Source organism: Talpa occidentalis, unplaced genomic scaffold (genome assembly GCF_014898055.3).
Source record: "Talpa occidentalis isolate TD23 unplaced genomic scaffold, MPIMG_talOcc4v2.1 talOcc4.5, whole genome shotgun sequence".
Classification (NCBI taxonomy): domain Eukaryota; kingdom Metazoa; phylum Chordata; class Mammalia; order Eulipotyphla; family Talpidae; genus Talpa; species Talpa occidentalis.
The window spans coordinates 68,239,799-68,255,519 of NW_023604861.1; the positions used below are offsets into that span (position 1 = coordinate 68,239,799).

The following is a 15,721-nucleotide window of genomic DNA, read 5'->3' on the forward strand; positions in this document are numbered from 1 at the left end:
CTTCAATTAGTTATGAAACAAAAATGCTTGCAGCTAAACTGTCTGTGGTGAAATTACCTAAGACCAGCTCTAAGGGCATCTTACCTCTAGGAAAAGCTTATTATCCTGATAGCTATGCTTTGGCATTTAAGCTATGCTATGACATTAATTAGGAGTGCAAGTAACCACAGCCCTGGTCACCAGACCCATGAAGAAAAACTGGAGTGTTGGTAATGACCAAAGAGAATATCGTCCTAGTCTTGTTAGGGGGAAAGTTGTCCTGAGCTAATTCCATACAGGCTTTGTGGGTGCCACCCCCACTCCATCAAGACTCTGGGAACTACAAATCCCATGATCCCCACAGGGAAATTGCGAGGACTTAAGGGCAGAGTTAAGCAGCCATTTTCTCTGTTTATAAATAAAACCAGCCATCTTAGTGGGGTCGGGGCTCACGTGGCTCATGCTCGCAGCCAGGCAGGTTTGGTCTCTGCGAGTCTTTCGGGATTCCAGGTTGGCGGAACAGTAGGACACATTTATGACTTTAAATCCCTCTTTTCCCCCTGAGTTGTACATTTCCTCATTTCCCTTTCCCTTGTAAATAAACCTTTGTTAACCTTTTGTGTGTGCCTGCAGTGTAAGTCCCTTTTAAGCACGTGGGTGAGGACCCACAGTCAGGCAGTCCATTTTAGAGCAGGGTTGCCCTGTAACAGTCTCATATGTACCTAATCAGAGGTCCCAGAGGGATAGGATGTCATAAAGAGCTGTGAGACCTTCCAAAATGCTGGTAGTCAGAAAATGATAGTCAGGTCTGCACCAAAAATAATGACATGTGACCCCTGCATTAGAAATCACTGCACTAATTCCTCAGACTCATGATGATGGGTTGCTTAATGCTTAATGAAATATTTCTGTTCCTTCCAAGGATGTTGATAATATAACCAGTGGCTGAAGCAATAGACTGTTACAGGTGGTGCCCCTGGAGGGGGTTGCTGGTAAGGATAGATGGCTCTAAGGAAAATGCTAAAAAGTATCTCATTTTTGGGGTGAAGCAACAGCTGCCCGCAGCCTCTGCAGCGCCGGTTCGATCCCCGGCTGCTCCCCGGCCACCAGAGGAGGGTCCCACATGGTGCACAGACCTCTCCTGCCACCTGCTGCTCCCCTCAGCAGTGTACTTTGGTCCTTCTGCCTGCTCTGCTCCCCGCTCTGGCTCTGGTGAATTCTCTCACCCTCCCATGCTTCTGAGTGTACCCAGTGCTTGTATAAATAAATAAATCTTTAAAAAAAAAAAAAAGAAAGAAATATAAGGGACTGTAGAAGGGGGTACAGATTCAGTCGATCTTTGGGATTCCCAGGGTTTTTGGATCTTCAGTATTTGGGGTCAGCATATTTTGGCCCCCACTGCACCAGTCTTCCAGAAAGCTATTATGGGCCTCTGAAGGTGCAGGCCTCCAGCAGCCAACCTCAGAGAGGAAAAGTTCAGAGGATTTGCAATTAGCTGAACAACTGAAACTGTTCTCTGGTTTTGCAGTGATTACAGCCTAGCAGAGAAGGCAAAAACCTGGAGCTGGGCACCTTGCTGAACTGCATGAGTGGGGCTATTTGTCTGGTCATTCAGCCACTGTAGCTGCTATTTTGAGTGTTGCTTATCTGGTCCTGCACTGAGGCATCTCCTGTTGTCTTCATGAGCTGGAACCTGACCTAGAGTCTGGCTGTTGCATGCTCCAGGTCAGCAGAGGGAGGAAGGCGTCATCTTGGGCATGGCCTATTGTTCAGGAGAGGAGCTCCTATATCCTCAGTGGCAGGAAGATGCCATCTTAGCTGCTTTTCTTTAGGACTTAAAAACTGGACACTGCTTTAGGTGAGGTAAACAGCTATTTTTGGCCATAATAACTCTGTTTTTCCCTGGTTTGTTAAATAAATCCCATTGTTGTTTTTCCCTGTGCCTGAGTAGCCTCACAATTGTGCACTCAGGTAAAGAACTCAGACAGTGACTGGGAAGCTATTTGGACAGTGCCCTTAGCCAGTTTAGTGCCCCTTGCTGCCTGTATCATAACCAGTAGGAAATGGTGATGAGGAGGAACAAGAAGATTCCCTTCTAATTGATGGTTGCCAGAGGCCAGGAAGAGGGAGTCTTGGGGGGAGGAATGGGTGTAGGTGACCAAATAGTACAAACTTCAGTTATAAAATAAGTAATGGGGATGGAATTAATGTATAGCATGGTGACTACAATTAATAATACTGTACTGCATAACTGAAAGTTGCTAAAAAAGTAGCAAGTTAAAAGTTCTGATCACAAGAAAAAATATTTTTTAACTATGTGTGGTGATGGATGTCAACTAGACTTATGGTGGTGATCATTGAAACAAGCCCTGCAGCACAAACATTGGGGTAAGACTAGCTCCACCTAAGCCGCAGGAGCCATTGGAGCAGTGGTGGCAGTTTTCTGCCCACTACAGGAGTTTCAGCCCTGCAAACAGCCTGCCTTCAGGGTTTGAGGGTAGAGCCCTAAGGCTCTCCAACAGAGTGGGAGTTTCCCCACTGGCCACCCAGACTGCTGCCTCTGGGCAGCACCCAGGCCATCCTGCAGCCTCCATAATGTCTACACAGAAGCCCAGGTCAGTGGGATGGGCTTGATAGCTGGCCAGCACTGGCTGGGTTTGAACACTAGAGCACCCCACCCCTCAGGCTCCAGTGCCCAACCCCAGAAGCTACTTGCACACAGTGCAAGCAGCAGCAGATAGTGGGCATTTTACCACTTAACACCGGTAGCCCCACTGGGGCTCAGGCTGCAGGCAGAGGCCAGCGGTGATGGCGGGTAGAATGATACTCCTACCAAGCCACTCCAGGGCATGCAGCCCAACTGGCACTGCAGAGTCAAGGTTGCCCTATGCCTGAGAAATATCCAGCATAGGATGCAACAGCTAGTCCTGAAGTCTCTGGTTCAGGGCTGTAGAGAGGAGCATGGGGCCCTACTGGGCCAACTGCAGGCTGTGGAGAGGTTCATGGAGTCCAAGGTCAACTTGGCAAGCTCCCAGCATAGACCACCCTGCAGTGCTGCTGTACAATCCTACCCCCTCTTTACATTGTTATACCCACCCTACTGAAGGGGTACCAGATGCATAGTGCCCAAAGAGGCCAGTCTAGTTGTGGCTCCTCAGAACCCACCAGACCTGACCTCAGGGCAGGCTCTGTTCAAGCACCAGGTTTTCCTTTTTATATTTGACACCTGGATCACAGAATGGACCAATTGGGTGCAAGCTAAATTAACCAATCCTTTTTAATCATCTCACTAGTTAATTATTCAGATTGAAAATCAAGAATGGGCTGACTGGTAGTAAATGGTCCAATTGATCACTTAGGGTGGAAATGGGTCCAATCAGGTAGGGTGGGCAACCATGAAAAAGGATATAAGGCAGGCTATAAATATCCAGTTTAGTCACTGTTCCTGGCCTCCAAAAAGAAAGAAAGAAAAAGAATCAGCAGCCAACCTCAGAAGAAAGGCGAAGAAGCATCCAGCAGCCGACCTCTGAAGAAAGAAGAAAAGCCAAAGAGTTTTGCAGAGACCAAGTTGCCACACTTGCACCAGGCCTTGCCGCTGACATCACCCAAAAGGAGCACCAAAGGCTCCAGGCCTGGTGCCTTAAAAAACTGTTTGTTGTTGGTATATGCCAGCAACTCAAAAAGAGCTGTTAACTCTGTATATCTGACTTTGCCTCCTAATAATTTGTGGTGACCAGCACTAACAGGCAGTGCTGTCAACACTGGTGACAGGCGATCAGCAGTCTGTATCCAGGTCACCACTGAGAGCTGTCCACCACTTCTGATCATCCAGCACTGCCTGCTGTTGCTGTTGCCTCCCTTGCTGTCTGGTCTGGTATCCAGTGCTGTCTGCCCAAACTTCGGACAGTTACTGTGGGCTGCTGTGATATCATCTCAGAGAGCCACCATGAGTTGGAGCCTGGCCCACTGCTTGCCAGGGTGCCATGAGCCACAGGCCCTCCTTGACAGAAGCACCATCTTGAACAAGTGGCCTTTTGTTTGGGACGCCTGGACACTGTGGACACTTTCTGAGGTGAGACAGCTGGCCACTTGTAGCCTTAGAAACTCATTGTTTCCCCTGTTTATTTTTTTAAAAAGATTTATGTATTTATATATATACAAGAACCAGGGTAGAGGCCAGATGCATGGGAGGGTAAGAGGATTCACCAGAGACAGAGTGGGGAACAGAACAGGCAGACTGATGAAATACACTGCTGAGGGCAGCAGCGGGTGAGGCAGGAGAGGTCTGTGGTGCCATGTGGGACCCTTACCCGCCAGCCAGGATTGAACCGGCACTGCAGAGGCTGCAGACAGCTTCACAGCACCGCACTCAACTGCCTGTGCCACCAGGGGAGGCCGCCCCTGTTTATTAAGTAAACCCAATTGTTGCTCCCTGAGCCTGAGTGGTCTTGCAATTGGGCGTGTGGGTAAGAACCCGTAGACAGTGACCTGTCTTCTACCTGGGCACTGCGTTTTTGAGCACTGTAGTCCTATAACCCTCTTAGCACTGTTTCAATAATGTTGTAATACTTACAAATATTGAATCATTATGTTGACATGAAACTAATATAATGTTATATATCAAATATACCTTTATAAAACATTAAAAGAAGTTGCCTTGGCCTGGATCCACCATCAACAACATCTGCCATGAACACTGCTCTGAGTTTGGGTGCCCATTCCTCTTAGAATCATGTGCTCTGTTATCAAGGCCCATACTGGTAGATAATGTGCTTCTGTAGAAACATATGGGTAATGCAAAGCATATGCAATTGTTAGGCATTATTACCAGGTCTCTACCACATTACCACTTGATCTGGACATCATTTATAGCTCCCTCAAATCCCTACATATTCTCTCAATTCATACGATATAACTGAGGAAATGATGAGATAGGTTTGGGAATTGAATAGTCACCCAAAACACCCTATTAATTTTTAACCTCACCTGGTTGCTGTGAGACCAGCAACAGGAGACATTCAGACTGGTAAACATCCCAACATAGTCAATTCAGTAAGAGGGCACATCTCGCAATTCACCCATTTCAGGGAGATAATAAATGTTGAAAGACGACAGAGAAGAAGAAAAGAGGAAAGAGGAAGAGGAAAGTCCTTGCTTTGGCATTTGAGTAAGTATTCATGCATTTCAAAATGGTTGTATTTAAAGCTTATTGATGAAATTATGTCATGACAACAAGTACTTGCAACTGGTGGGAAGAAGAAAAATAGTAGAGCAGATCTTTATCCTTCTCCTTTGTTTGGTAAGAGGGGAGGAATTGCTATTTTGGGGATGAGAATATCTTCATGAGGTAGAATAGTCATATTAGCAACATTTTTGACATTCCTTTCCTTGTAAGAGAACAGAGGTTTGCCTAGATCAGTCCACAGGTGTAAATGCTGTCCATACGTTTTGCACTCAATATATCATTTTCATTCAATAAAGCTCTCTGTGGTTTGAGACTTGAACCAATTACTACCAACCAGAGACTTCTTGCTAATAGTCTACAATTTCAAACTTAGGGGACCCAAAGGAAGAGTGAATTCCGGAGAGGACTTAGATTCTGACACACTCTTCCTGCTTTACATGACCTGGTTTTATCATCTCGAGGCTCAGAAGAAGAACATGCAAAGATGGTAATAACTGCAAAGTACAAACAGTACACATATCCCAACAAGCAACAGGAAAAGAGACTGGAGATCTGTTAGCTCGTGTGAGATTCTGAAGGACTTCCTGATTCAATTATGTTTCAGGTTCCACTCTTAAGCTTCCAAAGCTTTTCTGTCTTGAACTTAGACTTAGCTAGCAACTTCTTGTGAACGTGAAAGTGTCCAGATAGAATACATAACACCCGATTACATTTGCCTTTCAAATAAACAACAAATGTGTTTTTTATGCATGTCCCAAACATCTCATGGAATATGCTTATATTAAAAATTCATTCATTATTTGTCAGAAATTCAAATTTACCTGTGTGTTCTGCATTTTGACCTAGATTTCCCCCACAAGAATGTAAAGGATTCTTGGGTTTATGCTTTTTGGGTTTTTTTTAAGATTTATTTATTTATTTATACAAGCACTGGGTACAGTCAGAAGCGCGAGAGGGTGAGAGAATTCACCAGAGCCAGAGCAGGGAACAGAACAGGCAGACTGATGAAATACACTGCTGAGGGGAGCAGCGGGCATGGCAGGAGAGGTCTGCACGCCATGTGGGACCCTCGCCCAGGAGCCAGGGATTGAACCGGCACTGCAAAGGCTGCAGGCAGCTTCGCAGCCCAGTGCTCAACCACTGCGCCACCAGGGGAGGCCCTTCTTGGGTTTATGTTTTAAGGAATTGCTGAGATTAAGATTTCCTACATCCTTACTTCATTAAGAGTACACAATTCACCTGCAATCTCTGAGGTTGATTATAATTGTAAGTATCAGTAAAATTCATTTGAAATTCACTTTTTTCCCTATTCAACTTCTGGAAAAGATTTCTACAAATATAATGGTCAACTGAAAATAAGAAGGTATGATGGAACAAGTTATAGATAAACCTTTAGATTTTATTCAATCCTTTAAAAATATGGATGTGGTTCCAGCTATACTGATCACGGTTTTATTGTTCTTTCTTGTGATTTGGTTTCAAGGATTAGATAATAGTGGAGTATTTATAAGCATAACCAAATATTAATTCAAGGAATGAAGACAATTTCAATTCTGTTTTATTCAATATAAGCTTAGCTCACTTTCTAATCATCACTGTCTTTTCTTCCCCCTAATGGTTGTCTTTAAAAGTTTGTTGAAACAAAATACATTTTAGATATATGGCTTTTGTAACAATGCATAAGAACCTGTATTAAGGACAGTAACCAGCATTCTGACTTTCCCTAATAAGAGCAGATTAGAATTTGCAGTCATAATTTTTTCAAATGAATCATTTTGAAGCCTGAACATGCTGCTAGAGATTTCAGCTGGGATATCCAGAGTGCACTTGAGAACCACTAGCTCTAAATCACATACAGTGTTGTAAACCACTGTTATCTCAAAAAAAAAAAAAATTTTTTTTTTAAAAAGAGGGCACAGAGGGTTGGAATTTCCTCTTCTTGGGGGGCAAGGGGGCACAGTGAGATTAAAAAGACAGAAAACAGGTTCAGGGAAGGATGAGAGAGCCAGGACATTATCTTTAAAGTCCAATGTGTGCCAAGTCTGCAGAACAACTTGTCCACATGCATTCTTACATTAACCCTGTGAGGTAAAAAAGAACTCAGAAAAGATCAAATAACTAGAAAGATAAAACATCTCTTAAGGGGCATTTTCAAACTCAGATATTTAGGATTCCAAAGTAATGCTTTCAAGTGTAGATTTAGCATCACTTTATTTTTATAATAACCAAGTAGAACATTTTATTGTAAGAAAGAATTGACTAAAAATCCTAAATGGGAATAAAGAAAGAATATGTCGTCATGATAATTCTTCAAACTATTTTAAACTTGCAACTTTCCCTGGGTCTGTATTCAACCCCAACCAGCCTGCATTGCTGGTGGGAGTGCAAAGTGGTCCAACCACTATGGAGAGCTGTGTGGAGATTTCTGGACCTACTAAACATAGAGCTTCCATAGGATCCAGCAATTCCACTCCTAGGTATTTACCCAAAGGACACAGAAACATCAATTCCAAGGAACACCTGCACCCCTATGTTTATAGCAGCACTGTTTACAATAGCTAAGCTATGAAAACAACCCAAATGCCCAGAAATAGATGACTGATCAAGAAGATGTGGTACATATACACCATGGAATATTACTCAGCAATCAAAATAGATAAACACATGCAGTTTGCAGCAACATGGAAGGAGGTAGAAGGGATCATGCTCAGCGAAATAAATTAGAAAGAAAAAGAAAAATACCAGATGGTCTCACTCATAGCAGGAATTTAGAAAACCTAAGTAGAAATCAAAATCAACAAGCAACTATAAACCAGAGACACACTACGATGGGGGGGGGGGGGTGTCGGCGTGGAGAGAGAGAAAGGACTAGGGTCAAAATAAGGGGGGGTGCAATTGTATGGGGAACATAACCAAAATGAAAATGCATACATTGTGCAAAAATGAAAAATGATGTAAGAATTATATAAAATAAAATATTTAAAAAATAAAAAATTAATTCTCATCACAAGAAAAAAAAAAAAAATGGTGAGCATTTCCCCCATCACCCAGTCCTCCATCTCCTGTATACAACGTACTAAACGAAACCATTAAGATATTGACAGACCTCCTCTACTCTATTGACACACATGATTGTGAAGATCATAGAAATAAATTTAAGAAACAGTACACATACTTTTCACAATGTAGCAGGGTAATTCCCAGGGAAAGGAGAGGTTTCAGGTTCCCTGCACAGCCTAAGGAAGGTTGGGGCTGGGCAGGAAAGAAAGCTAGAGAAGACTGCAAGAAGGAAGGAAGGAGATCAAGAAAGAGCTTGCCCTTTTGGTTATTTGTGCTGGGACTTCATTGTTAACCGTAGCATGTACCTTCAGCCTTTCAGGAATGTTATTCTATGCAATCTATAATTCCATGGACAAATTCCTTGCAACTTTTTAATTAGCTTAAAATTCCCAATAAGAAAAAATTGCTGAAAGTGTGACTTATTTTGTGAATATAAAGATGAGAAATGTTAAGAACGCTAAATGCTGTTAAGCTAGCATAGAATATGCTGCTCTGAAACTACAGACTGGATGTGAACATGACACAGCAATCCGAATTTGTGAGTGCATGTTTATGTAACAGCCTGGCTGGGGGGAGGAAGCCTGCAATTCATCAGGAAAACGCCTTGTACAAAGTCCTAAACAGTTTCTAGTTCCTTGGAACTTGCGCCAGCAGGCCTGCAGCTAGTTTTCTCCTTGATTGCAAGCCTTCAACAAGGTGTGCCAGAAAGGGCTAAATCTTATAATCTGAGTTTTGCACTGTCTGTACAATATCAAGAATACAGCTTTGTGCTGAGTGATAACATTCTTTCTCGAACAGTACTCTGATTTCTGGCACTAATGGCTTTAAACAAAATGAAGGATTCAACATCTGATGACACAGAGCGCGTCACTGTTGGCTACGTGAAGGGAATTCTTCAACCCACACCTACATGTGACAGCTGGGATCAGATTTGGAACTTCCAAGCCAAAACTGATGATCTGCTTATTTCTACCTATCCTAAAGCAGGTATGTGGAAAGTGAGAGGAGAAATTGCAGACAGGAAAGTAAACGGGAAAGACATGTTAATAATTAAGTAAAGTTATCTGTGTTTGAGTGGAAAACTTTCTAGGGCAAAGTGGTAGGGCTAAGAAAAATCGCTTGTGGAGACTAAAACCACATGAAACATATTAGAACGACCTATACATTTTAAGAGTTTAGTTCTTTGCGTGATTTTTTTTTCACTTCCTTAGGGGACAGTGAATTCATTAAGAACAAAAAAGCTAGACTGATTCATTTATTTCTTTCTAGTACAGGCCCTCATTGTAGATCTTGCAAAAAACTGCTTTGTGTGTGTGAGCTCGAAGGGGATCCTGAGACTGATTTGGGGAAGAATAAGAGGAGCTTTGGTTCCAAAATGCTGATTCTACCTCAGTGGTCCTCAGAATCCCTCAAAATTCTCCCAGTTCAGTGTTTGAGAACTACTCTGTTCATGTCCCCCTCCTTCGTGGTGTCTTGTAAACTGATTCCTTGCCTCAAATTGGCTTAACAAAAAATTGGTTTAATAAATTGTGTTCAGAAATAAACTTGAATGCAGACACTACATCTTAAAATTTTGGGTGAAGGCAGGAAGAAATAGTTCTCTACAGATATTTGTATATACAAAATACACAATACTCAATTCACACCTAAATTGCATATACATGTATTCTGCAAAATCAAACTCCCTGTTCTTAACTCCTGCTACACAGACATACACGCATACCCCTCCAAAAAATCTAAACCGAAGTATTTTCTGAGATTGTGTATTTTTGTGTCTCTGCCTCAAAGATCTTAGCAAAAGAATATGTAGCCAATGGGGGCCTTAGATTCTTATTTCTACATTAGTTTCATATGGGTACTGACTTTGCAATCTTACTCATGAGGAGTCTATTCAGGACTAAATTTCTCTAAATGTGAATTTCTAGCAGTAGCAGTAATTTCACTTCCTTAATTTCATCTACAACTCTACTTTATTATCATTATCTCAATATAATGTTTAATAATAAATCTTTATCTCTAACTGCCAAATGTGAGCATTAAGATTTGGTTCATTTAGGGTTTTCATGGCTTAGAGTTAGTGGGACTTGAATAATTAAAATAATACAAAAAAATGTAGGCCTCCCCAGTGGCGCAGCGGTTGAGCGCTGGGTTGCGAAGCTGCCCGCAGCCTCTGCAGTGCCGGTTCGATCCCCGGCTGCTCCCCGGCCACCAGAGGAGGGTCCCGCATGGCGCGCAGACCTCTCCTGCCGCCCGCTGCTCCCCTCAGCAGTGTACTTCGGTCCTTCTGCCTGCTCTGCTCCCTGCTCTGGCTCTGGTGAATTCTCTCACCCTCCTGCACTTCTGACTGTACCCAGTAATGGTATAAATAAATAAATAAATCTTTAAAAAAAAAAAAAAAAAAAAAAGTATAGAAAAAAAAAAATAAATAAAATAAAATAAAATAATACAAAAAAAATGAAATGCTTGCCAGTTAATGTAATATTAATATATCTATAACCTTTATGTTAATAATAGCTATACTTATTAGAAGGAAGAAGTAAACAGATAAAAGTTGTTTTATCCTGGATTTTTAAAAGAATAACAAATCATTATCATTAATAACTTTTTATTTAGTACTTATAATAATAATAAAAAATAATAAATTTTAAAAGAATAGATAAATAATAAATGACCCAAGAAAAAACATATCATGAAAAGATTGACTTTAGAGGTTAAATTGAAAAGCCATTCTAATTATCACTGAACCTCTAGTGACCCAATGTTAACCGATAGCTATAAATTCAGAGTAAAAACATAAAACTAGTACAAATAGCTCTAACATTCTTTGAGTAGATAGTTAAAAATTTTGTTTCTTCAAAAAAAATCAAATATTTGGGAATAAATCTAACAAAAGAGGTAAAGGACCTATACAAAGAAAACTATAAAACACTGTTAAAAGAAATAGAAGAAGACACAAAGAAATGGAAAGACATCCCCTGCTCATGGATTGGAAGAATAAACATTATTAAAATGGCCATCCTACCAAAAGCAATATACAGATTCAATGCTATTCCAATCAAAATCTCAATGGCATTCTTCAAAGAAATAGAACAATTATTGATGAAATTCATATGGAATCACCAAAAACCCCGAATAGCCAAAGCTCTACTGAAAAAAAAAGAAGGAAATGGAGGCATCACACTCCCAGACTTCAAACTATACTACAAAGCCATAATCATCAAAACTGCATGGTATTGGAACAAGAACAGACATACAGACCAATGGAATCGAATAGAAAATCCAGAAATAAACCCACAGATTTATGGTCAACTAATCTTTGACAAAGGAGCAAAGACTATGCATTGGAGCAAAGAAAGTTTGTTCAATAAATGGTGCTGGGAAAACTGGGTCGCTACATGCAAAAGAATGAAGCTTGACCACTACCTCACACCATACACAAAAATCAACTCAAAATGGATTAAAGAACTAGACATAAGACCTGAAACCATAAAATACATAGAAGGAAATATAGGCGAAACACTACGGGATTTGCACATCAAAGACATCTTTACAGACACATCACCCAAAGCAGTGATAGTGAAGAGAAAGATCAACAGCTGGGACTACATCAAATTAAAGAGCTTCTGCACAGCAAAAGAGACAATAACAAAAACAAAGAGAAACCCCACCAACTGGGAGAACATTTTTGCACCCAACACTAATGATAAAGGACTGATCACAAAAATCTGCAAAGAGCTGATGAGACTCAGCAACAACAAAGAATATAATCCAGTCAAAAAATGGGCAGAAGAGCTAAAAAGAAACTTCTCTGAAGAGGAAATGCAAATGGCCAACAGACATATGAAAAAATGTTCAACATCACTTGTAATCAGGGAAATGCAAATCAAAACTACCATGAGATACCATCTCACACCAGTGAGAATGGCACATATTAAAAAAACTAGCAACAACAAATGTTGGCGAGGATGTGGAGAAAAAGGAACTCTTGTGCACTGTTGGTGGGAGTGCAAACTGGTCCAACCACTATGGAGAGCTGTGTGGAGATTTCTGGACCTACTAAACATAGAGCTTCCATATGATCCAGCAATTCCACTCCTAGGTATTTACCCAAAGGACACAGAAACATCAATTCCAAAGAGCACCTGCACTCCTATGTTTATAGCAGCACTGTTTACAATAGCTAAGCTTTGGAAACAACCCAAATGCCCAAAAATAGATGACTGGATCAAGAAGATGTGGTACATATATACCATGGAATATTACTCAGCATTCAAAAAAGATAAACACATGCAATTTGCAGCAACATGGATGGCACTGGAAGGGATCATGCTCAGCGAAATAAGCCAAAAAGAAAAAGAAAAATACCGGATGGTCTCACTCATAGCAGGAATCTAGAAAACTTAAATAAGGGACCAGGAAAATGAATATAAGAAAGTGAAAATCAAAATCAACAAAAAACTATGAACCAGAGACACTTTTTGGGGGGTGGGGGGCGGGAGGGGAAGGATTGGGGTCAGAATGGGGCGTTTGCAATTGTATGGGGGAATATAAAAATAAAATTTAATATTTAAAAAAAAATAAATAAATAAAAAAAAAAAAAAAAATTTTGTTTCTTTATCCTGTAATGAAATAGTTAGTGCCAGAAAATATTAAAGAACAGCTCACTTAGGATGTAAAATGTAATTTCTTCAGTGTTTTCTAACCTATGCCCTTCTTGTAGACCCAAAAGCTCTGCGTTGAGAGTATGAGAATTGATGTTAGAGGATGTAAGAAAAATCAGCCCAGATTCGGGATTCAGAAAGCCATCCTAAAATTATCCAGCATCATCCCAACATGGATTTTGTCAGATATTTTGTACAACATATCTTCCTCATAGGATGAAAATTCATTTGGTAGGCACTATATCAGTCAGAAGCAAACAGGAGAAAAAGTTCACTGAAGTCAGGAGACTGAGGTGCTGCTTCTAGTGACAGTGATGGCCATGAAGATGCAATTTCTTGGGTTTAAGATACTAGACAGCAGAATGTGGAATGGCCTCTGCAAAATTTCTAACTGTTGGAGCCACTAGTATTTGCCACTATCTCCTTCCAAATCACAAGCTAATGTATTTTATTAGCAGGATCAAAATAGTACTCAGAATCTTAGTGACAAAGGAGTTTAGGGAATGCATTTTTCAGCCTTGGCCCCTGAGATAAAGGCAAAATAGTGAAAAGCATAAAATGGATACTAAGTACTAAAAATCGCTATGGAGCCCAGGCATTAGTTCATTCCACCAACATGCATTAAGTGGCTCCTACATGGCAACTTACTGCTACATCCTTGGGAAACAGTTTTAAAACCACATAGTAATTATTTTCCAGATCATAATCTTTCATTTTTCCATTGAAAGAATAATGTAGCTAAATCAATGAAATAGTAATCCAAATTAAATGTTGTGACAGGGAGAAAATTGAATACATTTATTTACCAATTCAGTGTTGACTGTAAATTGGAGTCTTTGTAATAAAAATTCACATGATAACATAAGTTATAAATAATGATTTTTTTTCTGAATACTAACTGTGAATTTCACATAGATGTTATAAAAGTATTTGATCATACTTCAAGGAATGTGGGATACTAAATGTCTATGTGCCTTTACCTTACATGTGAAATAAGGAACAACATGGACTCAGGAGATTGTGGACTTAATACAAAATGAAGGTGATATTGGCAAAAGTCAACGAGCACCTACTCATATACGATTTCCTTTCATTGAATGGATAATGCCATCTATAGGATCTGGTGAGTATGAAATAATCACACTTAACTACCATCCTAAACACATACTTAGAATTTTTACTATCAAATTTCCTTTCAAGTTTCTATGCATCCAAACTGAAAAAGTACACAAGAATATAACAACTTTCAAAAACAAAAAAGAATTCTAGACATTCAAACAATTATTGATGAATTTTGTAGCTTTATCTTTTTTCTTAACTGTCTGTGGCATTGCTCTACTCCAGAAATTTTCTAATGGAATTACTATGTAAGCAAAAGTAAATTAAATTTATTTAGTTTGGTTTTTGTTATAGATTAAAACTATTTTAGCCAAAACCTTCATTCATAAGCTAGACACATTCTTCAGATCAGATCTATGGAAGTAACAGTGCTCTTACAGCTGTCTTGAATTGTTCCTCAGTATTAATAATGGAAGCAACAAGATTTTGATATAAATAAAAAAAAAAGTGGGAAGTGATCAAAAATCAATTTTACAGGTTTGGAACAAGCTAATGACATGCCCTCACCACGGACCCTGAAAACACATCTTCCCTTTCACTTGCTGCCGCCATCCTTCCTAGAGAAAAATTGTAAGGTAAAGAACAAAAGGAATTAAAAGTGTTCTTAGAAAGAAATTGTCTTTTGTCAATTTCCTCTGAAACACTTCTTTGTTGTTAAAGGAAAAAAAAAGTCTATCTCTTTACAATAGTCAATGTGTAAGTTGATGAGTCATTTGTATCTCCTACAAAAGCCAACATCACAAGTTACATCAGAAAAAGTCATGTTAATGTAATGTATCCACCCTAACATTACTTATCTGCGCAATAACTATACATATAGGTCTAATTCTAATTTTATTTCTTCCCCTCATCCCACCATCCATAGATAATCTATGTAGCAAGAAATCCCAAGGACAATATGGTATCTTACTACCACTTCCATAGAATGAATAAGGCACTTCCTGCTCCAGGAACCTGGGAGGAATATTTTGAGAGCTTTCTGACTGGAAAAGGTGAGAGAATTCAGCTTTGTTTCCTTCCTTTCTCAAGATCCTCAAAAACTCTAAAAAGAAAGGATAGTTTCCTTAGAAAAGCAAGGGTTCTGCCCTCTTTAATAAGAAATAACCATCAATGTGACAATCTCCCTTTCTTTAGGAATTCTGCTTCCAGTAGAATATTTTTTTGGTGAAGCCGTGATGACTCTTTGCCTTGTTTTTCATCCTATCTTGCAGTGTGCTGGGGTTCTTGGTATGACCATGTAAAGGGATGGTGGAAAGCCAAAGACCAACACAACATTCTCTACCTCTTCTATGAAGACATGAAGAAGGTAAGGAGCTGTGCTATCTAATATATTCCCATTTGTCCATAAAACATTTAAGTCATAATGTATGGACTCCAGTGGGGATACACAGATTGAAATGGGAAACAGAAATTGCTGTATTTATTGGTTACAGCTGTGCATACATCAAAGTGCAAAGGGGATTTCTTTAGGTATGTGTCACATCAGCTTACTTATACCTTCCTGGTGCACTGGAATATAGTACTCTTTTGCTTATAGAAAGATAATGGCAAAATATAAATAGCTATTTTTCCCTTACATGTCTATTTTTAAATTCTGTTTAGAAGGAAGAAAGGGAATTTAGCATATTTTGGCTTTTTTATTAGTACTTGAAGAACAGCAAAGTTTATAAAAACAGTTTATAAAACTCTAGTATAATGAAAATACTAATAAATTAAG

At 39.8% G+C, this 15,721-nt stretch overlaps 1 protein-coding gene across 1 annotated transcript; it reads left to right on the forward strand.

The window, feature by feature from the left end:
- Positions 1–8,777: 8,777 nt before the first annotated feature.
- LOC119258552 (sulfotransferase 1C4-like) lies at positions 8,778–15,331 on the forward strand. The gene is made up of 5 exons (XM_037526824.1): positions 8,778–9,211; positions 13,883–14,008; positions 14,482–14,579; positions 14,870–14,996; positions 15,216–15,331. Exons 1-5 carry the CDS (start codon positions 9,043–9,045, stop codon positions 15,329–15,331), a joined length of 636 nt encoding a protein of 211 aa, XP_037382721.1. The 5' UTR covers positions 8,778–9,042.
- Positions 15,332–15,721: the final 390 nt, after the last annotated feature.

What these genes read in the sequence shown, in the direction of transcription:
- LOC119258552 (XM_037526824.1), top strand. Translation starts at nt 9,043, where the DNA reads ATGGCTTTAAACAAAATGAAGGATTCAACATCTGATGACACAGAGCGC. An exon ending in AATGCCATCTATAGGATCTG is followed by an intron (nt 14,009 to 14,481) that starts GTGAGTATGAAA and finishes TCAATTTTACAG; the next exon opens with GTTTGGAACAAGCTAATGAC. An exon ending in TCCTAGAGAAAAATTGTAAG is followed by an intron (nt 14,580 to 14,869) that starts GTAAAGAACAAA and finishes CACCATCCATAG; the next exon opens with ATAATCTATGTAGCAAGAAA.